This window comes from Enhydra lutris, unplaced genomic scaffold (assembly GCF_002288905.1).
Source record: "Enhydra lutris kenyoni isolate GAN:26980312 unplaced genomic scaffold, ASM228890v2 scaffoldscaffold37, whole genome shotgun sequence".
NCBI lineage: Eukaryota > Metazoa > Chordata > Mammalia > Carnivora > Mustelidae > Enhydra > Enhydra lutris.
The window spans coordinates 8410811-8435258 of NW_019154121.1; the positions used below are offsets into that span (position 1 = coordinate 8410811).

The following is a 24448-nucleotide window of genomic DNA, read 5'->3' on the forward strand; positions in this document are numbered from 1 at the left end:
CCAGATCATTCAGCAAATAGATGGCAGAATCTTGATTCAGACCCTAGTCAGCTTGAGCTTACACCTAGGCTCTTTCCAGCCTATAGCAATGGACTTCTTCCAGCTAAGGAAATGCACCACTGGTTTCTCTTCTCCATTACGTTAGACCGTTACTACAGTTACAAAAGGGAAACTTCCCTCCCTTCCCTCAATGAGTCTCTCTCTGGATTTCATCTCCAAGCCACTGGGATTCCGTTGGGATGATGGGCTCATCAGACAAAGTGGCTGTGGTGAGTGAACGGTCTACATCTCAGGGATGAACCCCAAACACACATGCAGTGAGGGAGAAAATTAAAACACTTGGACCCTAAATCAAAATCATGTGTGCTCGAAACACTGCAGTTGTCAGAGTGGTCACAATGTGCAGAGTCAAGAACTTTATGGAAATGAATAAGGCTGAAATACATGTAAATTTACAATAAAAAAGAAGGACCTTCTCTCTATTCCTTTTCAGAAAATGCTAATGAAAGTCTTCTCTTTGCACAAGGCAAAAGTAGATAGAGCTTGAGATCATATCTGATGGTGAATGAGAAGGGGCTAACCAAGCAGGTAGCAGCTGGCCTGATGGCGCATCACTTAATCTAAAGGGAAGAAACACGGATGAAGCCAACCACTCTTACAATATATCTCTACGGGTCGCCTACTGAATACCAGCTTTTGACAACTGTGGGAAATAACCACCTTGGTTCCTTCCCTAAGTCTCCCGTTTAGTCCCAGAGCTTTGCCCGTGTTCTTATGTCTCTTTCATCTTCCTGATACCCCCACTGTGACTGGGTAGCCGTTCCCTTACACCGGAATCCGCCTTCCAGCTGGCTGGTCTGATTCTAGTCCTTTTCTTATTCCAAAGACCCCTTTTTCCAGAGCAATTGTCTTTTTTTTTTTTTTAAAGATTTTATTTATTTATTCATGAAAGAGAGAAAGAGGAAGGCAGAGGGAGAAGCAGGCTCCCCACTGAGCAGGGAGACTGGTGTGGGACTCGATCCTAGAACCCCAGGATCATAACCCCGAGTCGAAAGCAGATGCAAACCATCTGAGCCACCCGGACACCCAAACCAATTGTCTTTGTATACAACTTTTATCATGTCTTCACACTGCTCAGAAACCTTTCATTGCTCTGTACTTCCTCATGTTTCTGGTCAACACTACTACACCTCCATCTCCCCTTCCACTGTTCTCCAAATCCTACTTCCCTCGACAGGTAGGCTTATCTTGTCACAGTCGGCCAAGGTGCCATAGCCATCCCTCTCTGTGTCTGCACGTGGATCATGCAGGTTCTCTGGTTTTACATTGCTTCCCCTCTGATCCAAAGCCCAGGCCAAGTCCCTTGTCTTCCATGAAGTCCTCCCAGATAAACACAGCCCTTAACTCTTATAGGATATATATATGTTATTTCTCACAATTAGGCATGTAATTTTATTATGTATTGCCCTACGATTAATTACTGTTTCATGTGCTAGTCTGGTGTCTCCCAACTGCTTTAGGGTAACCTTGAGTGTCATTACCATGTTGTATGTGTTGTAAGTACTCACGTGTGTCTAAACATGTGCACATACCTATCTCTAGTACTTATTTTTGTATTAACCATGGCTGTTATGCAAAGCTCACACCGCATATTTGCATATTCTCACAAATGATAATTTATGTAGATTTATTATCAATGTGGATATTCTTAGAGCATTTTATTGCATTCATTGATAAAGTCGATTTCTAAAAAGTAGGCATTGAGCCTCAAATGAAATAAAAGAAAAAATTAAGAATTTTGTCAGGAAACCCCAATAGTTTTTTCCTTTTAAAGAGTCAATAAAATAACCAAGACCAGGGTTTCTAGAACAGTTGGGAACGTCCCTTTATGGATGATCCATTCATTCATTCATTCCACTAAAGAGATCCAGAATGCCTATTAGATATTAAGTACTGTGCCAGATATCAAGGATATTATTTGTATCAAAACTACCTGTGGATAGTTTTTATTAAGCCTAAAGGAAATGCAATTTCATAGAAAAAAAAAAATTGAAAACTGTCAGATAGTCCAAAGTCTAGAAAGAGCTGAATGAGGCTGAGGGACAAACTTGGCTGTCCTAATAAAAAATAAACTCATAAAATAAAAATAAACTCATCAGGTCCATCTGATTTCTATTTCAACCTGTACTGTGGGCACAGCTTGGTTGAAGTTGGTCAGAGCTCCTTAATTGTCATAGATATTTTTGTATTTTCTCTATTTCTGTCTTTCTTTTTTTTGGTCTGTCGGGGGGAACTATGATGTGGATGGCTTGGAAGGTAGAGAATGGAAAAACCAGTACACTGAGCCCCTGAATTTCAGTGTGGGAAGTAAAATTTCTCTGCTTTTTAATGAATTCTTGGACAACCCAATGGCTTTGCTCCAAAACTGTCCTGCTGGAATGGAGGATTATCTCACATGGGTCATTACACTTCCAAGCTTTAAGCCTCAGAATGAGCATTAAATTAAAATTCCCTGCACCTAGTAGGCAGAACATTGTGACACTTAAAAGATGTGAAAGCGCTAAATGAATTCTGAGCAATAATATTATCACCACCGCATATTTATTGAGTTCAAGAGGGTGCTAAGTACTGTAGGGACAGATAATATAAGCAGCCGATACCGAAAAGCAACAGCAACACTCTTATAAGAGCTCTCCTATTCATCCGCTCTAGGAACAGGCAGTGTAACTAGACTTGTTAGAAATAGTCTCCTCTTTTCAAAAGCATCCTCAAGGTTCTCTCTGCTTTTGTTTGATTTGAAAGTGGCCGATTTTCTACAGTTACCATTTATGAATGTGGCCAAGTCTCCCAATTTCAAAATTACCATAAGAATGCTGCAGGCATTACAACTGAAGAAATTCATCCCCTTGCAACGGGAGATTACAAATGGAGTTTCCTGAGAAATCTTAAATAAATTGGTTGTAAAATATGATATACATACCATTGTGTTTTTTATTCAACGGGGGAATATGCATTTTCAAAATTAATAACATTGCTCTTTTTAACTAGTCTTCAATTTTCTGGAAAAAAAGGCATACATTTGCATGCCAAGAGAATTTAAATAGTTTAGTCTAAAATTGGAGAGCACGATTATTCTACGCGGAGGCATGAAGCAAATTTCCCGTTTTTAACGAATCTGGACCCAAATGGAGGAAGAGTTAAAGTACAATGTACCCAGTATGCATGTGTGAAATCCAGTATATGTGGAGATAATCACAAAGAATAACTCCTCATATACAAAAACTAATTGAATTTCAGAATCCTGACTTTCTTCATTTGAATGCCAGCCCATCAGGCTTGTAAGAAAAAAAATTAAGCACTTTAGAGAAAATGGGTTATAAACTGTCATTGTTGAGGTTAGTGTTCTGACAACTTTGAAAGTAACTATAACGTAATTTCCCAAGTTGGTAGCTAAAATAATGGAACATCTGGGTGCCCTTGAAATGCATGACAATCAAGGAGAGAAGAGAAAAGCTGTATGAACAATGCTCTTCCTTGGCTTATCATTCTTTACGGTTTTGAACTCTTGCTTCAAACCTCGGTTGTGGTAGTCAAGGGCAACTCCCTTCTCAAAGCCCCACCTCTTGAGTCCTGATCCTAGAGTCCCTCTCCAGGCCTCCCTCTCACCTCCGGCAGCTGCCCTTTCCCCCTGCCTTGCAGTCTTTATCTGCTGTTGGAGCTTAAGCCCCAACACCTGCGTGAGGCCGGCAGCCGGAAATGTCACACGCAGCCTAGTCAGAGAGCGGCTGAGGGGCACCTCGTATGCTCTGTCTGGCCTTTGGAAATGGAGGCATCTCCAGATAATATAATTTATTAAACAAGCAGAGCCTACCACGTGCTGTGCTTCTGGGGACAAGTGAGCCTCTCGTGGGCAGCGTAATGAAGTTGAACTGTGCAGAGACAAATGAGCGAGGTACGTTTATCTTCCCATCTGGCAGCCTCATATACGGAACTTCCCTGTACAGCTTCTAGCCTGGCCTTGGCATTTGTCAGATGTCTAATGTTACATACCACGTTGCTGGAAATAGCTAGACATGGGCCTTATGCTATAACTAAATCTCCCCCTGGATAAGAACTCATGGTGACCGAGTTGGGATTCCTCTTCTCCTTCCTCTGTCTAACCACAACAAAGAGGACGGGCGAGAATATTTTTTCAATCTTACCCAGCCAGGACTTACCTGTGAGTCTAGTAAGTAACACCTCAGTGTCAGGAGGAAAACAAAAACGGTCATTAAGGACCTCGTACTCTCTGGTCTCACAACAGATGTCTATTCATCGATAATACATTTATTTATGTTTTTACCCTCAACATGGGATATTTCAGTGAAGCAGACTGTTTTTCCTGCTCTCTCTTACCAACCACCACATTTCAATTAGCAATAATCGCACCTCGGATAAACCTCATTGGCTACGATACTGCCACTGCGCAAAGCTCCAACCACCACATTTCAAGGTTGTCTGAAAATGGAGTCTGAGGACAGAGCTGACTGGTTCTTGGCATACACGCTAGAGTCTTTCCAGAGTCCCTTTTACCGAACGGCTCCAAGTTGGAACTTCTGTGCTATGGGTAAAGGCTGCCCTTTTTTCACTAGGTCTGTGTGCACATCTGATGGTAGTCTGCTTTTCAACATGGGAAGGCATATGTGCCCTCTCAAAGACATGTCAGACCTGAGCTAGTTTGTTTTGGACCCTTTCCCTCTTTTTACTCCTCACTTTGTCACCAGCGGGGAATGTAGACAGCTATGCCAAATGTCAATGTTGCCTGTATGCCCACATTTGGCAAATGTCTGCCCAGATCTTTAATTTGGGACCTAAATAGTCCGTCATTCCGTAGACAATTTCCGAGGTACTATTTAATGCTGACGTTTCATGATTCTGTGGGATTTACTCGCACTTTTGTGAAAAGACTCTTATGATGTATCATATTCCTCTCAATGAGAAAGTGTTGGAAGGTCGACTATTAATCTGTAGTGCAAGAGAGGAAGGTAGTTCCTATGTGTGGGTAAAGTGTTCATATGTCTGCGATTCCATATCGAGCTTTCATGATTGGGCTTCTGATGTCATATTCCTAATGACATGAGTTAATATATAGTAGACTTTTTTCAAGTGTTTCAGAGATACCTAATGTGAAGATTTTCTTCATTGTGTAATTTTTCCTTCAGTAAGTGAATGCTCTAAGGTAGAAGATCATAACTCCAGCTGAAGGAAGGATTTCTGTTCGTATCTGTGTGTAGTCGGATCAGTGCATGAAATAATCTGTTAGATGACCTTAGATCATGTATAGCAGTTTTTTGTTTTTTCCCAGTTGATCTACAGGCAGAGGGAGGTAAAGTGAATTTTCAGTGCCTGAAAGTGGGCACCAAACCAATTTACAGAAGTATCAACGGGGGAACTAGGGGGCTGGACTGTAGCCATGCAGTCTTCCAGAAACAGCGATGGATGGTCCATTACTTGAGGTCATTAAAAGCCAAACACAGACTGCTGTTTAATGCAATCTCACGCGAGCAAAAAGGAAATTAACACTAACACATGGAATATAGAAAAATGCCCATAAATTGAAAAATGCAAAAAGGAGGTTACAAAACAATATGAAGAGTGTTATTTCAATCTTTCTGACAGATTTATATAGGATTATATGATCTTAAATATACATAAATGCAAAAAAATGTCCTGAAAGTTCATATTCCAAAATGTAAAAAGGGACCATCATGGCATGGGTAAATTATGAGTGTGAAATTCTTCTTCTGTTTTGCATATCTTTATGTCTATCTCTCTCCCACTCTCCCTCTCCTTCCCTCCCGGGTCTCTCTTTGTTTTACAGTAAATATGTATTATACATTATATGCTTCTGGTGCATCACAGTTACATGTTTCTAATTACTCTATAATTAGAAAAAACTATATTTAAAAATTCTACTATAGGCTCTATTTAATTTCTAAAAGAACTGTTTTCAAACAGACCCAAATTTCCTTCCTTTCACTGAGGTACATATATGCGTGTTTTAAACCATTAGACACTGAGTTCATTCTTCCCTACATACTGATGCCCTTGTGATATGACAGGAACTTTTAAATGAGTTGCTCCCAGAAGCATCCTTTTTGAAGATGGGTAAATGGTTTTGTGCATGTATCAAGGCACACATCATGGGTCTGTCACGGCCTTGCACAGAGAGATTCGTAATTCGTCATTCCAACATGGGGCAAGCATGTCCTGGCTACTGCTGATAGAGACAGAATAACATATCCTGTTGTAAAAACGCTAAATAAAAACCCCGTCATATCCTCTAGCTGAAACCAACTGAGCGCGTCTCTAACTCGTGCATTTCACAAGAGTATCTGCTATAGCCCTGCCTTCTGCTGCAAAGGCTATAATGTGGCCTTAAATTTCACTGCAGAATTTCTGACTTCGCTTTCACCTAATGAGAAGAGATCTGAGGCCTTCGGATGGTAACCATGGAAAGGTGAGGCCTCACCAAATGTACTCTCAAGTGGCAAAGAGGCTGTCCCCACTCTGAGAAGAGAAAAATCCCATCATTTATTTGGTAAGCCAAGGGAGAGAAACGGTTGCTTTCACATCACTCAAATTAAAAATAAGGCAAGAACAAATGAGGCCCCTCTTTATATGAAGAAAGTAAGAATGCTGGGCTTGACTGGTCAGAAGCCCCTTGCTTGGCTGGTACTCTCTACTTTAGAACGTCTTCATAAAGCTTCTTCAGAGGGCTGCTAATGAGCACTCATACATTTAAAAAAATATCGAACTTTTAAAATTTTATTTAAAAGTAGTGTCCTAGATGTAGGGGTTATCTCAATTACATAACAGCAAAGTATACATTAGCACGGAGTTTAGCCCCATGTCCAATTTCAAGATTGATCAGCATCTATAAGAGTGTACAGTGGCATGCCAGGAATTACAACAGGGCACCTTATGAAAAATCTATGATCTTCCTTCTGAATTATACGACTGAATATACGACTGAATTATACGACTGAATTCTGAATTTACGACTTACTGAGGATGATAGATTTCACCATAGGTAAATGTGATTTAGGACCTGCTTTTAGGCTCCGAGCACTCTGGGGTTGGCCAGTGGGGCCTCTATAGGGACTGGAATGCAGTGGGGTGAAGCCCCCATCCCCTTTCTGCATGCTGCCTGCCAACCTCTTGCCTCCTTGTGGACTTTCTGTGAATTTCTGGGCAGTACAGATCTTGGTAACCTGGCAAGCATGCATTATCTGGTTTGTGGGTGACCCGTGGCCTTCATCTGAAAGTTCATCCCATTCACAGTGGTTATGATGTCCCAGGTATTGTTCTAGATTCTAGGAGTACAAAGAGCAATACTCCTCAGCTGCGGCATTCCAGCTTACAACGGACCTTCACCAAAGGGAGGGCCAGGCAGGGAAAAAACAGATGCAGACTCTCTGAGGAGCTCATCCTGAGCCTGCTACCAGTGTTGAGGATGGTCTGAAGGAGGGGCAGAGCTTGAGCCATCTGAGGGCAATGAATTTTGAATTACACTATCTTTCCTGTGTGTTTTCTTTTTATTATTATTATAATTAAATATTTTATTTTTTTGACAGAGAGAGACACAATGAGAGAGGGAACACAAACAGGGGGAGTGGGAGAGGGAGAAGCAGGCTTCCTGCTGAGCAGGGATCTCAGGACCCTGGGATCATGACCTGAGCCGAAGGCAGCCGCTTAACAACTGAGCTACCTGGGTGCCCCAGTTGAAAGATTTATTTATTTGAGAAAAAGCAAGAGAGAGAGAGAGTAAGAGCACACACAAGCAGGGGAAGCAGCAGAGGGACAGGGAGAAGCAGACTCTCTGCTCAGCAGGGAGCCTGATTCGGGATTCCATTCCAGGACCCTAGGATCATGACCAGAGTAGAAGACAGACGCCTAACCGACTGAACCACTCAGGTGCCCAACTGTGTGTTTTCTTGACGTCTCATGAGCAGTCTACTATTTCCTAAAATTGAGGTGTAGATATCTGAATAAATCAGAAAAAAAAAATCCCAATTTTTGTTTAAATATTAAATGTACTTACTCTGTTAGCAGCTAACCCCCATTTAAAGCCTTAAAATGGTTATAATTCTGGGGAAACCTTGGGAGTTAGTGACAATACTGGGAGGGCCTAGAGATAGCTAACTGGAGAAATTAGCTATCTGTCCCAAGCTAGTCTCAGGGATAATCACTTTACTGAGTCCTTGGGTTCATAGGAATGCTATAGCTGTCCCATATGATCTTGGATGCCTTAGTTTCCTCTCCGATTCTGACTCAGAAAGCCAGCGAGACTGCAGAGGAGGCTCAATGACGTTCTTCACAGCTGGGCCAGGCCTATGGCTGACTCCTCATTCAGCCTTTCTTAGGAGAATGAGCCGTTCCAACTTACTTGGTCACAATCTTTTTAAATGGATATTGGCGAACGGAAGTTGAGAAATCTCTGAAGCTTTGGGTTCTTCAGAAAAGGAAGGAAGGAATTAATACTCTCTTGAGGGCGTATCACGTACCAGGAGCTACCCTTTATAGCTGTCATCTCATCAAGAACCATACATGTATTCAACGACTACGAGTAAAATTCAAAATACATTGCATAATACAATGCACTGTGTGTTCTGAATTTTTCCACTAGAAGACCACTTCAGAAATCCCAAGGAAAAATCTTAAGCTGCTCGTCACAATAGCTAACATACATTAAACTCTTAACAGGGGGAACAGACACGCAACATGCCTAGATAAGGCTGGACAGAGAAAGCTGGTACAGCTGGCGAGTGGCGAGGTCTGTCTCCAAAGCCCCTGCAAAGTTTTAACTGTCTCTGTTTACATCTGCAGTACAAAAGACATTGTTTCATGAGACATGTTTTATTTCTAAGTCAGATTGAAGAACTGTAAATATACATACAGTGCTACCTCCCCAAAGACGAAATAACCAAAATTTACAACAGGTTTTCTCAATTTCAAAGGAATTGATGGTATTTGCCCTCACATAAGGACCCGTTTTCCTTGGTTGTGACATCCAGGACTGCCCCCACGGACCTTCCTCACAGGAACCGGCATCCCGCTGCCAATACCTCTCAGCCTTTCCCTTACTACGGTCTTGCCCGCAAAGAGATGAGGTTGGTAGCCCCTAACCCGTTCCCCCACCCCCAAGCAAGTCACTAGGAAGGTCTTGCGGCAACAGCTCACCCGCACAAAGCTGTCTGCAGCCAGTAGGAAGCAAACCAGAGTCGGTTTTCCTTTTCATTAAGAGAGGCACTTGAGTTGGAATCTCATGTTCTGACCTGCTGTCATTATATTTTTATTTTCCCCAAGACAGACTTAACGTGTTCAACTGGGTCATACGCATCCGGTGTTAGGCACAAGCTTGGATGATTTCTGAAGGGTCCAAGTGAAATCAGACTGGACAGATCATTCTGTGGCTCAGAGAGTGGGAGGCACAAAATAAACTAGGAAAGCCACACCAGGGAGCACAAGAGAAAAGAAGCTGCGGAAGCCCAGGGCAGAGGGTAAATTTATCATCACTGTGCTAGGGGGAGAAGTCAGCCTGGGCTTCTGGGACGTGAGCTTCACGGTGGGGAGTCCTCAGGATTGTGCAGAGAGCCATGCAAGGAATCGGCCCTCTTCTCTGAGAAGGGATCAGCCCCTGATGTGATCCCAGACCCGCTGGGAGAGAGGTTCTCTCCCATCCCTTCTGTCTCCCCCAGGACCCCATTAGCGCTTGCCCAGGAAGGAAGCCACCACAGAGCACGGCTTTCAAAAGGATTCACAACTGAAAACAAAAGCAGAAAGCCTCAGCTCCTCGCAGCTTGTGTGCCCAGCTCAACAGGCTGTAACCCACCTGGAGAGCTTTCTGCACGCCAGCACCACTAGCCATCAGCCTGCAGAAGCCGGCTCATTTCCATTTCCAGGCGGGGCCTCTGGATGGAGGGACCTTTCCAGGTCCAAGGGAACAGGTTTCATTTACTGTTGCTCGACTAATTAGTGTTCGGATTTAAGGAGAAGGAAAACAAACGCCATCTTTCACAAACCGATAAATTAGAGGTGGCTATTTATAGAATCAAGGACTCATTCCAGACAACTCTCCCAGCGTCTAGAAGTGACTGCAGATTATGCACGGGGAGGCTAACCAGGGACACAGACAAGCAAAGCTAAGACGTACAAAACTGCCAGGGGCAGACAGAGCAGGCAGGACGCCCTCGAGACTCTATGTCATCCAAGGGGCCAAAAGAACTCTTCCCTTCCTCGGTTTGGATGGAGACAGGGTGGGAAGCGGGTCCTCAGCTAAGATCCTAACCAAGTACTCACATGCCATCATTTCCAACCTCAACAGGGGCTCTTCAGACACGGCCCTGGGCTCATTTCTTGTATTTTGAGGGGCTCCAAAGGGCACATTGTGAAAAAAATGTGGGACAAAGAGATGATGAAAAACAAACTGCATTTTACAATATATGTACATTTCTCTACCGTGAGAGGATTACAAATTATGAGGCAGTAAGAAACAAAATCTTCCCCTCCTATCAAATGTTGAAAAATAGGAGTTCATTGGCTCATTACAGTATTAAAAAAAATGCAGGTGTCAACGTTAGTGTAGGGAGATGTGACATATAAATCTGATTTGGGAATTTTTTTGTTTTATTTTGTTTTGGAAAAAACAAGGCTTCCTATGAAACTGGGCCCAACTACTTCCACATTTGCCACTGGCTGAGCCTCTTCCGAAGGGGCAGGTGAGACCTACCATCTTTCCCTTCTGCACCCTCATCCACACCCATGATGTTCCCCTGAATTACCAGCCCAGGATTCTCTTGCAATTTCCGTTTTGAGCAAACTATCTCTGAGAATTAATATTTGCTTGGAAAAATGTGTGTGTGTTTGATTCAATACTTACTGCTTGGTCCATTGGGAAAATAAAGTGGTGTGTGTATATATATATATATATATATATATATAGATATAGATATAGATATTCGCAATTCACAGTGCTGGGAAGATCTCACAAGAGATCGTTCTTGGGAGCTCACACCAACCTGTACTGTTCTGCAGGATTGGGAATCGCAACCCTTATTCCTACCTCATACATCCATGTTCCCAAACACAAGTACACATGCACACACACCACCTCTACCACCACCATCACCACCACCATCACCATCACCCCAGGACAACCACCACCATCGTGATCACCACCACCAACGCCATCATGGTCACCACAACCACCACCACCATTACCACTAATACCCCTTATTTAATGGTAGCTGTAGTGCCAAAGGCCACCCCTGGTTGGCCTGCTTAAGCCCTCTTGCAGCACTATTTGAAATACAACAATGACATTGATTTAGAAAAATCTAAAATGAAGAGTTTGTTCCTGAGCCAAGCTGCAGGATTTCTGGGAAAGATGGGCTAGAAACCCTCACTGCAGACAGTGGAGGAAGCAGGCCCTCAGAAAAGTAACCACTTGAGGGGAGAGAAGCAGTTAGAAACCAGTGCATGCCATGAGGGAGCCTTCAGTGAGGACTTTTAACGTGGGGATACTTCTCACTCATAGTTATGGAGTGTGGAACATGGAAATGACCAGATTTATGTGGAGGTTTTTTCCTTGTTGTACAATATTTGTAGTTGCCCCTGCCCTCAGTAAATAAAGTTGGATACGTTTCTATAGCCTTGTGAGGGGGTGGTATGAGGAGAAAGGGGCAGGGGTGGGCCCATGTAGGAAGTCGGCCTGCTGCAGTAGTGAGCTCAGGCAGCCATGACAAATGACAACAGGCTGGATGGAGTACACAATGATGTATTTTCTCACAATCCTGGAAGCTAGAAGTCTGGGGTCAAGGTGTTGACAGGATTGGTTTCTTATGAGGCCTCTCTCCCTAGCTCATAGATGGCGGTCTTCTCTCTGCGTCTTCACATGATTTTCCCTCTGAATGGGTCCTTACCCAAATTTCTTTTTCTTATTAGGACACCGGTCCTACTGGATAAGGGGCTACCCTCCTGGCCTCATTTTAACTAATTACCTCTTTAAAGACTCCAAACACAGGCACCTTCTGAGCTCCTGGGATTTAGGACTTCAACCTATGGCTTTCAACAAAGGCAATTCAGCCTTAATGCCTGGTCTATTCTTCTCCTATTGTGGCCACAGCATCCTCTCAGGGGGACTTGGTCCTGGAGCTTGGGGTGGTAGCCAGCAGGGCGAACCCCTGCCCAGAGCTGGGGAGGCAGTAGAGGGCAGAATAGTGGGCACAGAGGAGCAGCTGAGGGAGTGGCAAATGGAAAACCAAAGAGTCTAAGAGAAAACCTCCTCTTATCATACACATATATGCTGATGCTTAAGGGTGGGCTGACCTGACATCTCAGTAAATGTTCTATGAACCAAGAGTGGGAAAAGATGATTCCATTGGCCACATTTCAATGGGCTGATGGGTGTGTAGGGCCATACTGTTCTATGAGGAGAAGAAGACATATCCTGGACACGACTATGAAGGAACTGTGGGACCTTGGCTCTCTCTCGTCTAAGTCTTAGCTTCTACCTCTGTAGAGTGCAGGAGCAGTGTCTAGAGGATATGAATGAAAAATAGCCCCTTGATAACAAGACAGCAGCTAACTACAGTAACTCATGAATAAACAGCAGGTTAGACTCTAATGACCTCATTGTGAAAGGCAAAGAAAAATACGTTCAGTGGGCAAAACATACTCGCTCCAGTAACAGAAGCTTGGTGTCTTGCCCAATGCCAGGCCTAGAATCAGCACATAAGAAGCTTTTACGACAGGAAGGAAAAACAGTGAATTTTCATTAATTCTGTCAAAGTCAGCATAACACAGGAAGAAGGAGAAGTGAGGACCAACTCTCTCTGAGGCCAACGTCTGCCACAAGTGCTGTTTTTGTGCAGGGATAGACCATCTTTTTTCAAGGCCTGCTGGTACTTTCCTCAAAGTTTCTTGAAGGTAGCAGAAAGAAGAACCTAATGAGAGAAACTTCCATTGCTCTTATAGTTAAATCATCAAACTTTGGACTGCTTAATGAGTAGAAATAGGTCTGCAATTTTTCACCACCAGAAATTACCATCATTTCAAGAATAGAGGCTTACCAAAGGAAGAAACCACTAAGGCTGTACATGCACCAAAGAAATCAATTTGCATCCTAAGGCAAGAGGAACTGTTACAAAAACTTACCCAAGAATAGTATTTTTTTTCCCTCAGAAAATAAGACCATAAAAAGGGATGAGAATTTCAAATGGGAAGAAAAAACAGTCGTATGAGATATACCTTACAGAGGACAATGGATGATATGCTAAAGGGACAGACAGTAAATAATTTACATTCTTAGAGCTCTAGTGTATCTTTCTGTAATGTGTTTTGTTATTTATATCAACTGTACTTTAAAATCTCACCACGTTCTCTGGGCTACTTCAAGTAATACACACACACACACACACACACACACACACACACACACATACACCATAATTTCCCATCCCCTGTCTTTATGCTGGTTTACTCAGCCTTGTCATCTTTTTTTTTTGATTTGCAAATAAAATCACGCTCTCTGTTCTCTCTGGAAGACTTTTATCAGAACCATCCAGCCCTGAACAGAGAAGCATTTCAAGATCAAAAGGGAGGCAAATAATACTCTTTCAGACGCAAGATAAAGATTCACACATAATTAAGCCAGAACTATAGGATTATTTAAGTGGCTATATCTTTTAAGAATAATTGAACTGCAATAAGCTATTCAAAATACTGGGGCCAGGACTGAAAAAGAAAGGGAATTGACAAGGTGTTTGTTGAGGACAAGGGGAGAAGGGAGTGGATGGGGAAGAGGGAGGGACAGGTAATGGTTTAGCAGTGTCTGTGTGTGCCGGGCCCTATGTGTGGTTCATCAATGAGGTAGGGATCATTGAACCCCACTTTAAAGATAAGGAAATGGGGGATCAAAGTTAAGTTGGCAAGGTGGATGGAAAGAGGCAGTTATTCCATTATTTCTGTCTCCAAGCCCATGCACTTCATGGTGTCCTAAACTGCCGTCCATCACCTCCTTGAGGGTAGAACAAGGGCCTGTTAGAGTAGTCACTCATTCACAGAACATGTCTTGAGTGCCCCCTATGGACCAAGTGCTAGAACAGACACTCTGAAGACAGAAGTAAGACAGAACTGAGAACAGCCGCCACCGTTCAGGGAACCCTCGTTGTCTGACAGTCAGCGTTCTGAACACTTTTCACCTGTCATCCCATAACTCTTCACACCAAGTCTGTGTTAGGGATTCTTATCCCCACCTTGAAGGTGCAGGGAAGGGGTCAGTGATCCCTGCAATGATTCCTGTTTCACAGCTGTCTTCTCTGATAGTGAGGGGGGCTAACGTCCTAACTGCGAAGCTAAAACATTGATTCGTTATTTCGTTTATGCATTCGTTATCAACGTCCTGCATCTATTTCCCTGAATTAGCCTTCTACCTCTGCTACAAACATAAAAGGCAGTTGAGGAATGTATATGACTTTGAGTAAATGAATTAAAAAAATGCCCTATTTTTGCATTTTATAGTAGGGACAGAAGACCACTCCAATGTTTACATCTAACAGACTTCAAATTTGGCAAGAGTGAACACTTAGAATTCACCAAAGGAGATTATGTTGAACCCGTGAATTTTTCTACAGCTCTTTGCTGCTCTTCTTTAGCAAATCCCTCGGATTCTGATAGTGACCACAGTCGTCTTATCATCCGACATGGAAGGCGAATGCTTACAGACTCAAAAACCCTTACGGCCCATACGTGGTCAAGCTAAATATCTTAATTCAGTGTACAGGCAGAGTACCAGCGGTATACAATTGAAGCGCCTTCTATCATGGGGATAGCAAACTAGAAACAAATCATTAATGCCCTTCTGGTTACGCATTCAGAAGTGTCCTCACCAGGTCAGCCTTTGAATGGGTCCTTTCAAGAAGAGTCCATTTTGTTTCATTGGGAAGGAGAGATATGAAATAGAGCCAGAAGGTTAATATGAGTTTAAGAGGAGCATAGGGTTATCTTGGCAATTAAAGGCTCTCCAGGAGGTTAATTACCCACACCCAGCACTTAAAACTCAACAGAATGTATCAGTAGTTACAAAAAAATCTGTGGATAGCAGAGAACTCTATTCTGCACTCTGAATGATATTATTTTAACTCAGTGTTTGGAGGACTGAGTTAAAGCAACACCCTTTCCATGATCCACCCAGAAAAAAAGAAACGAATGTTACTGAAACCATCACAGCAAAGTTATGCAGGAAAAAAGGTGCCTGACAAAGAACTATACAATTTAGAAAGTAAGAGCAAGAGAGGGTGCGTGCGAGAGAGAAAAGGGGAGGTGGAGGGACCGAGGGAGAAAGAAGAAGGCTGGGATTAGCTGAAAACCTCAGCCACCGAGGTCACTAAAAGAAAGAGCAGAAATGATGGGGGTCCTGGAAGACAGGCAGAACGACGGTGGGTGCTTGGGGCTAGTCGGATTGGTTCGGCTGACCCCTAGTGTTTCAGATCTCCACACTGAGAAGTCAGAAAAGCCAGAGTGCTGCTGGTTAGCTAGAATCATGACGGGGTTTGTATCAGCAGACCCTTCCCTTTGACCGACTGCCTTCACCCTGGTTGAAATCAATTTCTAGGCCCAAGAGGGAACCATTCTGTCCAAGGTGCCACATCAGCAAACTGAAACCTAGGTAACTTTGGTGCCTCTGTAAATGCTCGGGTTGACCAGAACCAAAGGGTATCTAGTCAGTCAATCTCTGAACGCCAAGCCAACGCTGAGCTTTGTGGCCCCAGGCTGGCTGTGTGGCCCCAGCCAGGGAGATATTTTTAAATTGTTCTCTTCTTCGTTCTTTACTCTTCACCCTGTGAACACTTCCTGCCTTCCACCCCATTTTCAGCTACTGAGTGGAGACACCTGCTTTGCAAAGTGTCGACGTTTGTTTTTAGAACCTTAACTGCCTCCTCTAGTTATTTTTTTAAAAGCCTTCATCCAAACCCATCATCATGACTCATGCGGATCCCTCTAGAAGCTCCCTAGGATCTCCCTCACTACCAGTGCCCTGTCCCGGCCCGTTTCAGCTCAGCTGAGTAGCTTACACTGGGGCAAGCATATCACGTCACCCAGGCTTGCTGGCTTTCCACTGCACTCAGGAAAAAAAAAAAGCGTCATCCTTACAACAGCCCTGTTTGCCTTCTGCAACTTCATTTCCTACCCCCTGTACCTAGTTCCACCCTTAAACCCTTAAATCAGACTGGCCTGGGTGATCACACTGGCCTTGAACAGAATCTTGGCTTTATGTCCCAAATGTCACCTACTCAAAGAGGCCCTCCTCACCAGTCTGTTGGATGTTGCCTACCATCCCCACTTTCAGACACTATCGTGGAGACTTCTTTGAGTGGCCTCGGAGAGCTTGTCTCTGAACTTACAGCCTTTACTTGTTTATTATGTGCCCTCCTGCCCCTTCCAGTTTACTTTGTATCCCCAGCATGCAGGGCAGACCCTGGGACCCAGGCCAAGTCCAGGGGCTGCTGTCTGAGGCTCCTGTTTGCACATCAGCTATCTTGGAGCCACTCTCTCTCCTGGAGCGTGCAGATGAAGTCGGATGTTTGGAAGGCTGAGGCATCATGACACTATATGCTAATAATAAAACTGCAAGAGGTACAGCAACTCTTTACTGAGTACCTACTTAGTGCCAGATCCCAGACGAGGTGTTAGACACGTTTTCCCCTCAACAATTCTAGGGAGGTGGATAGCGGCTATACGGCACAACTTCCCTAGGCAGATTAATATCTGGTACTGGGAAATGATATGCCAGATACATTGGTGTTACCCTCAAGATGGAAGTATTTGGACAGTATTTATGTAAGTCTGTAAAGGATGCAAAACAGTTAAGGATTCTTCTGGGAAGTAAATTCAAATGCCTGGAAAACACTCTTCCCTAGAGTCACACTCTGCACCAACCTCCCCCCTCCGGAAGACACCACCCTTTCTAGGCACAAGGCAGTAAGCAATCTCGGGCAGATTCCCCAGCTAATGAGATACCCTCCTTTTCCCCTGCAGGCAGGTAATGGGTTCAACTATATAGCACGCCACCTCCCCAGGAGTCCTGGCCTCTGTTGCAAAGAAAAGGAGCATATAAATATAATATAAGGTTTTATTATTCTGGCAAATGTACTCTAATTCTGGACCAGATGTGAACTGCAGCCCAGTGGTATGATTTAAAAAAAAAAAGAATTATAATAATTATTTTTTGGCAGCCTGGAGTCTTTCATCTTTATGAGATGATAGCAATGTTTTAAAAGGATTATCACAGTGCTGCATGGTAATAATAATAATCCTTTATTATGTATAATGCTTTAAGAGTTTTAAAAGAACTTTGATATAAAATATAAGGGTTGGTTCTAATAGCAATCCTTTGAGGTATATGGAGTGGTAATTATTTGCCACATTTCACAGTAGGGGAAACTGAGGTCCAGGGCAATTAAACGGTTTTTAGCCATGCAAGCCAATCTTGGCCGGGTAGCTCCCGGATCCTTAGGCACCACTTCCCGGTCTAGGGCTTGTTAAAGAAATCATTGCTGGTGAACTGATTTAAAGGAAAACACCAGGAGAGATTTGAAGAGTGTGTATGTGTGTGTGTAGGACCTGAGGATGAGAGATTTGAAGAGTGTGTGTGTGTGTGTGTGTGTGTAGGACCTAAGGATTCCAGTAAGTGATTCTTAGGGACTAACAGACCATTTTAGAAGCACAGATGTGTGATAAAACCTTAATAAATCCCTAACTTTCAAGCATTGTCATCTGTTCCGTATCAGACTGTCACACTGAAATCCCAGTGCCATACATACTACCCAGACTCCAAGCTTCCCAATAAAGATACTCGATATGTACAGAAAGAATGTTCCATGAAGCTCTTTCATGTCTATTTTCTCATTTCTTGCCTTATGGTGGTTTTTTTCTTTCCCTCCAGAAATAACACTCTTACAGTTTATATTGCTGCTGTTTCTGTCTTAATGAATTATAGGAGTACATTTTATGGTTTCAGAAACAGTTGTCTTGGGCAGTGAATCAACTAGCAGGCTTCTCTTCCTCAACCCTCTCCCCAGAAAAGAAATGAGAAGCAAAAGCAACTTGCGTCTTTACAAATGATGTACTTTGCTCTGATCACAGTCCTTTGGCTCTTTCTCCCTTCACATCCCAGGCCCTGGAGGCTTCCAGGGCTCTGCTTCTGAACCTTCTTTTCTGATGATTGACAGAGGAGCTATGCACCTGCTTGTTTTCAGAGGAAGGCAAAGGCTGCTCGCTCTACCACCCCCACTTGGCACATAGGAGTGTGTTCGGAGGAAGGTACCAGAAATCTCCACCTTCAGAACAAAGCAGCCCAAAAAAGATATCTTCATTTAGGAATCCGTAGTTTAAATATATTAAAGTTCTAGTTTACGTTGAAGGTTAAAGAAGTTTAGTGAAAGTCAGTTTTAATGAATGCTAGTTCTCTCTATGCACTTACCTCCAGAAAATGTTCTGCCTGCTGTTCTCGATCCAATTTCCTTGAAGTTGTTGTAATCAGACCTGCGTAGAAATGAGAATATTTGACTTTTAAATATCTGGGGCAAGTAGCTTACTGAGCATGGGAAGCAAATCCAGTTAAAGGAAAAGCAAAACTGATGGGGAACAGTAACTCTTCCATCCCCAGTGCCCATCAGGATGGTCTCTGAATTTTTCTTACAACGAAATAAAATTTATAAAGGAAACCTGAAAAATTTGTTTTGGTTCTGCTTACCTCCGTTAGGTACTGTAATCACTCTGGGGATGTAGAAACTCACTGAAGAACCATTGTTTTCCTGATAATGAGGAATTTCAATGATTCATTTGCATATGACTGAAATTCTACAGTAAGAACCTCATTAAAGATTTCAGAGTTCTTGAAAACTAATAGGTTGTTGATGCTGATCAGAATCAGGCTATGAAGCAGCACTTTCTTATTTAACTTTTTAATGCTGATATAATTTTTTGTTACCCTTGACAAGGAAGGTTACTTCGGTAATAGCTACTTGTACACATAATTATTTCAAATTTAATAACTTATATACCAAAGACTTTACACTGTAATTTTATCATTTTGTTTTATGTGTTGAAATCTTTACACAAAATCAGTTCCACATGGGAAATATCTCTGCATCTTTCCTTCGAATGGTGTTTCCCGTAAATGAATCACCCCTTTGAGTATAAAGACAAAGAAAAGGCAATGAGAAGCCACAGCCTTCAAGGCTGCCCAGTTTATTGCACCAATTTGTCTTTTGCAGGTTTTATTATTATTATTGTCAAATGGCAATTAGGAGGTCAAATTTAGATTCCATTTCTTGATGCTACACTGTCCCTGAAGACGACACTATGGATTGGGTTGATCTTGTGACCTGTGCTGATGGACAGAAAAGAGCAGGGGAAATCGCATGTCAAGCTCGCTGCCCACACGAGTGAGGTACAGGAAGTATGGAAAAGGCATTTTACCAAGATCTGCTGAAGAGCTCAAGACCTCCAGCTTTTGTTTTACATGTACCTGGTAGGTGGGAGCACGTGGATTTTAGAGAAAGCCAAGAAGAGGCCCCAAGAGGTGAAATGGGCATCAAAATAAAATCCCACTGAGGGTAGCATATCGCTTTACAAAATGGCCCCACTCCCCTTCGCTCTCATCTGTCCACACACCCCATGGGAGGGAAGGCTGTGTTTCCACTCCACAAATGATCTGCCTTCCTGTGAATTCTTTCTGGAACATGCCCCACCCCCCACTGCTTCACCTATGGATGGTTTACATTTAGCTCAGATGTTAGAGAGGTGACCTGTCTTCCAGGGTTAGGTGTCCATCTGGTGTGTCCCAACACAACCGGTACACTCCTTCCTCCAACACGGCTCTTTGCTCTGTGCTAGAATCCGTTGTTCACATGTGTGTATTTCCCCACTAGACAAGTTGACAGAGTTCCTTCATGGGAAGGCTCTGCCTTTTTATTTTGAAGCCCCGCTGTCCCCCTAGCCTCTGGCCTGTAACAAAGAATAGGAACTTCATCAATGCTCCGTTGACAAAAGCTGCTATAGAGGAGATTATTTATTTTCTAATCTCCAGTTTTGCTGCAGACTTAGAATGTGTTTCTTCAGGAAGGTACTGTTTTGTGTGCCGGGAGAGTGTTTGCAGGTGGAACCGGGGGTGCTGGCTTCTCATATTCATTTGAAACCACATTCGGAGTGTCTCCATGGGAATGGCGCACTGCTAGGCACTCTTGGGATACAAAGATGAGCTACTGTCTGAGATTTTGGAGAGAAGACTGATATCAAGACTTTGAAGTGGGAGAATCAGTAACTTCTCTTCCCTCGCTGCTCATCAGAACCCCTCCAGGGAAACTCAAAAACTCAAATTCTGTGCCTTGGTCCACCTCTCATTTACTGTGTCCAAGTCTCGTGGGACGATGCCTGAACAGGTTCTCTAATTCTGAAAGGTGGCTCTGTGCCATTCCACTCTCCTTTGTTGAACTCAGCATGACTTTTTATTGACATTAATTTTTCTGCCCAGCCACATCCAAGAATGAAATGCACCGAGCTGCTTTAGCATCTGGCTCAGTGTGTCTGGGGGTAGGGGGCGGGGAGGGTTGGGGATGAATGTGGGGGAGACAGAGATCCTGTGAGTGCCCCAGTGGCTGAGGTGATAAAGGAAGAATAAAGGGGGGCACAGCTCTCTGGTTCAGATTGACTGAGGGTCAGTGTGGTCACACCAAGGGGCGTCTCACACAGAAATCTGACTCCTTCGTTTCCAGGCTGTTCTATCCGACAGGGTCACATGTCACAAAGGCACTGTCCAAGTGAGAAGTAACTGTCTTCTCGGAAAGGGAAGGGAGGCTTTCGCGAACCTCAGCACCTCCTCAGGGGGCATCCTCTGTGAGAAATCACAATGGAAATGAGGAACACTTATTAGAGGGAGGCTATACATGGATGAAAGGGCCATCAGCCTTCACTCTGCTGGTTGCCTGCTGCTCTTACAGGCACAAAAGACCAAGAGCCCTTTGCCCTCTGTTCTCCCTGAGGACACTTGTGTCACGTCCTCACTGGTCAGGAAGCCATGGACCCCGTGACATGCTGTGCACAGGGAAGAGATCAGGCTTCCTCTCCTGATTCGTGTTAGGGTGATTTCTTCCTCCTTCCTTCTTTCCTTCCTTCCTTCCTCCCTTTCTAAGGAAAGCCACTTATTTGCATAATGCTTATGTAGGACTGAGGGAGCAGTGCGACACCCCTGTCATCTCCATCCCGGGATGTGTTTTTCACATACTTAACAGCCAACCGAGAAAGAGACAGCCTTCCTGAAAAGTCTGAAACACACGCAACAGGGAACCTGGAGCGTGACAAAGCCAAGCCGACTCTGTTTCTGGAAGAAAGGCAGGAAAGCCTCTGTAGGTTTTAGTTCCCTGTGTTTCCATTATTGTTATTTTCACAGATAGATGGTAAAAGGCAGGTTAAAAAAAAAATCTAAGTCAAAAGTGAAAATCGGTGGGAAATCAGATGAGGTAGGGTGGTGGACAGGAAATGCTATTTGTGGGGACAAGGTTTCTTCTGGGGTGATGAAAATGCTCTAAAATTACAGACTGTGGTGATGTTGCACGGTTCCACACGCATTCTGAAAACTACTGAATTGTATACTTTAAATGCGTGAATGTCATTGCATGTACATTACATGTCGGTAAAGCTGTTTAAAAATCAGGAAGAGATCACAAACTGCCTTTTAGATTTTTAACAAGCCCCTCATGTTTGGAGAAGACAGACATTTAAAAATGAATGAACGGACAGAGACATTACTTTAGGAATCAGGCATGAAGAGGGAGGGGTTGGGATGAATGGTGTAATCGGGTGTGTCCACAGGGAGTCAGGGACATAAAAATAATGAACAGAACGTTTTGGGGTTAAAGCTACAACTGGTAGTTATTTGTGCTAGGAAATAATCCTTGTTATGAAGATGGGACCAGCTACACTAAGAAGAGGCAAGAGCTCTCTTTTCTTAAAGAGACACACTTGGATGAGCTCTGGCTCTTAGCAGCACTGGTTTTCAGTCAGAAAGGAATGCAGTGAGCCATCCTCACAGTCCAGAGGAATTTGTCAAAATAGCCAATGCTGTGTCTTCATTTTTAACAACTCTGTGGTCGCTGAATGTAGCTGGGCCTTAGAAAAGAGGAGAGAATAAAACAGAGCACACTCTCCCTCTTCAGCTTTTCTGATGTAGCATGGTGGACAGCAATCCCATTGTGTAATCTTGGCAGGAGAGAGGCGTGGACATCACGCATGTAACTGAAGACCCATTGGGCACAGTAAATTGGGGACTGACATGATGAAATTGAATTTCAAAGATAAATCATAGGCGAGCTTTTGAATGTGGTTCTGAGATATAAACAAACACATCATTTGATATAATTACATATGCAAACCTCCAATTTAGGAGGGGAATTGTGCCAGTACTAAGTGAATGATACTCACTAAAGGCGGGGGGGAGCATATGGCTGAAACCATGCAATTACTTTAAAAATGACTAGCTTTGATTTTTTGTTGTGGAGACGGGGGACTCTCACAATCTCTCTGAGAAACAGCCTGAGCACGAAAATGTCACTCCTGTTCAAAAGAGAACATAGAGTGTTCTAAGTAGTTATGGTCAGAGAAACCATACTTGTGGGAAGACATCTTTTCCCGGCTTTTTCTCCCTGTGGGTATCCTGGGTCACAGTTGTGTAATCTAAGTGTCGTGACATTCACATTTTGTTTAAGTGCTACTTGAAGCAATGTGGGTCTTAGCTGCTTCAGCATAATTTTCCAGGACTGTTGGAAACTGCGTTTAGTATCAAAAAAACACAACTAGAATTATCAGCCCTGTGAGCTACAATTAGTACTAAGTCCGTCCTTCTTATCTCCATTTCCTCTGCTCTCTACTTCTCCTCGCCCACCCCCAGATATCTGGAAAACCCCTCACCATCCTTCCAAATAATTCACACATTGCCTCTCCACGACGCCTTCTCTGATTTTCCCTCTAGCGTTTTTTGGGTAACCCATCTGTCGTCAGGATCCCCTTCTAGACCACAGTTCCAAGAAGGCAGAGATTTGGGGGAGTTTACCTGCTGATCTTGGGAACCTAGGGGAGAACCCGTCACAGTTGTTCAACACACAAATACTATTATCGCTGCACCCACTATGTGGCTCTGTTTGTTAGTGAACTGTTCCTAATATGATACAAGTTAAAGGGTGAAAAAGAGATCTTAGTCATCTCATGTTCTTGGTACTTAACATAGAAGCTAGCACCTTGTAAGCAGAACTTGTTTGAAAGAAACTTCCAGAATGCTCAAAGCTGTTTTATACAGAGTGGCCATAATGGTCCCAAACCACGGGAGTTGAAGTGACCTGAACGCTCTATTTCATCCTTTGAGTAATATCAAGGTCTTTCCAATTTCTGGAATTCTCTCTCATGCTGAACGTTGAAGGTGTTTAGAACAACTCTTGACAGCCTGTTCTTTTTTTTTTGTTGTTGTTGATGACAGCTTTTTAATCTTTAATGTTACATACAAGGGCTTTGTGGCTATTTCCATTGTCTTCCATATCCTGGTTTCTATCAAATTTATGCAGAAATGTGGACAAATGATCTCCTCATAGTATCCCACATTTGCTGAGTACTATGCGCCAGCCACTGTACCAAAGAGCTCACATACATGCTGTCATTGAATCTCACAGTGATGAGAGATAAGAACTATTCTTACTCCATTTATAGGAGGAAATTGACTTAAATAAGTGGTCCAAGGTCACCAATGATTAAGCCATCATTCGTTCTGAAGCCTCTTCACTATCTCCCTAGCAGATGAGTACATGCAGTGGTGGCAAAGCTCCTGCCTGGGAGCCAGAAGACCTGGGTCCTGGTCTCAGCCCTGCCGGTTATTGGGTGGAGAGTCTAGGCAATGACATGGTTTCTCTAGGCCCCTGTTACCTTACCTGGGAATGCGCTAAGTCTCTTTTCAGTGTAAGGAGTCTAAAATAACACAAAAACATTAAAAGGAGATCATTCTTTGATCTCTTACTGACTCTGCTTTCTTCTTGGTGGACCCGGGCCCAGCTGAGCAGGACGTGGGTAAGTCACGTCCTGGCAGGAACAAGAGGGGCTGCATTATGGTTTTTATTTATCCACAGAATCTTTATATATCTTGAATATTATCCCCTTATTAGATATATTATTTACAAATATCTTCTCTCATTCGGTAGATTGCCTTTCTGTTTTGTTGATGATTTTCATTTGTTGCACAAAATCAACACTTAAGGATACACTTGTCTCTCAAAAAGAGGAAAATGTTCCAGAATAGATCACATTCTTGGTCCTAAATCAGGTCTCAACCGGTATCAAAAGATTGGGATCATTCCCTGCATAT

General features: G+C 43.3%; 1 protein-coding gene across 1 annotated transcript in view; it reads right to left on the bottom strand.

Annotated features, from left to right (window-relative positions):
- Positions 1-24448, bottom strand: part of LOC111154480 (FAT atypical cadherin 3) — a 507157-nt gene that overhangs the window by 158472 nt on the left and 324237 nt on the right. Inside the window, exon 3 of the mRNA XM_022514093.1 lies at positions 18524-18585. Within this exon, the coding sequence (XP_022369801.1) occupies positions 18524-18585 (62 nt within the window). The remainder of the gene's footprint in view (positions 1-18523; positions 18586-24448) is intronic.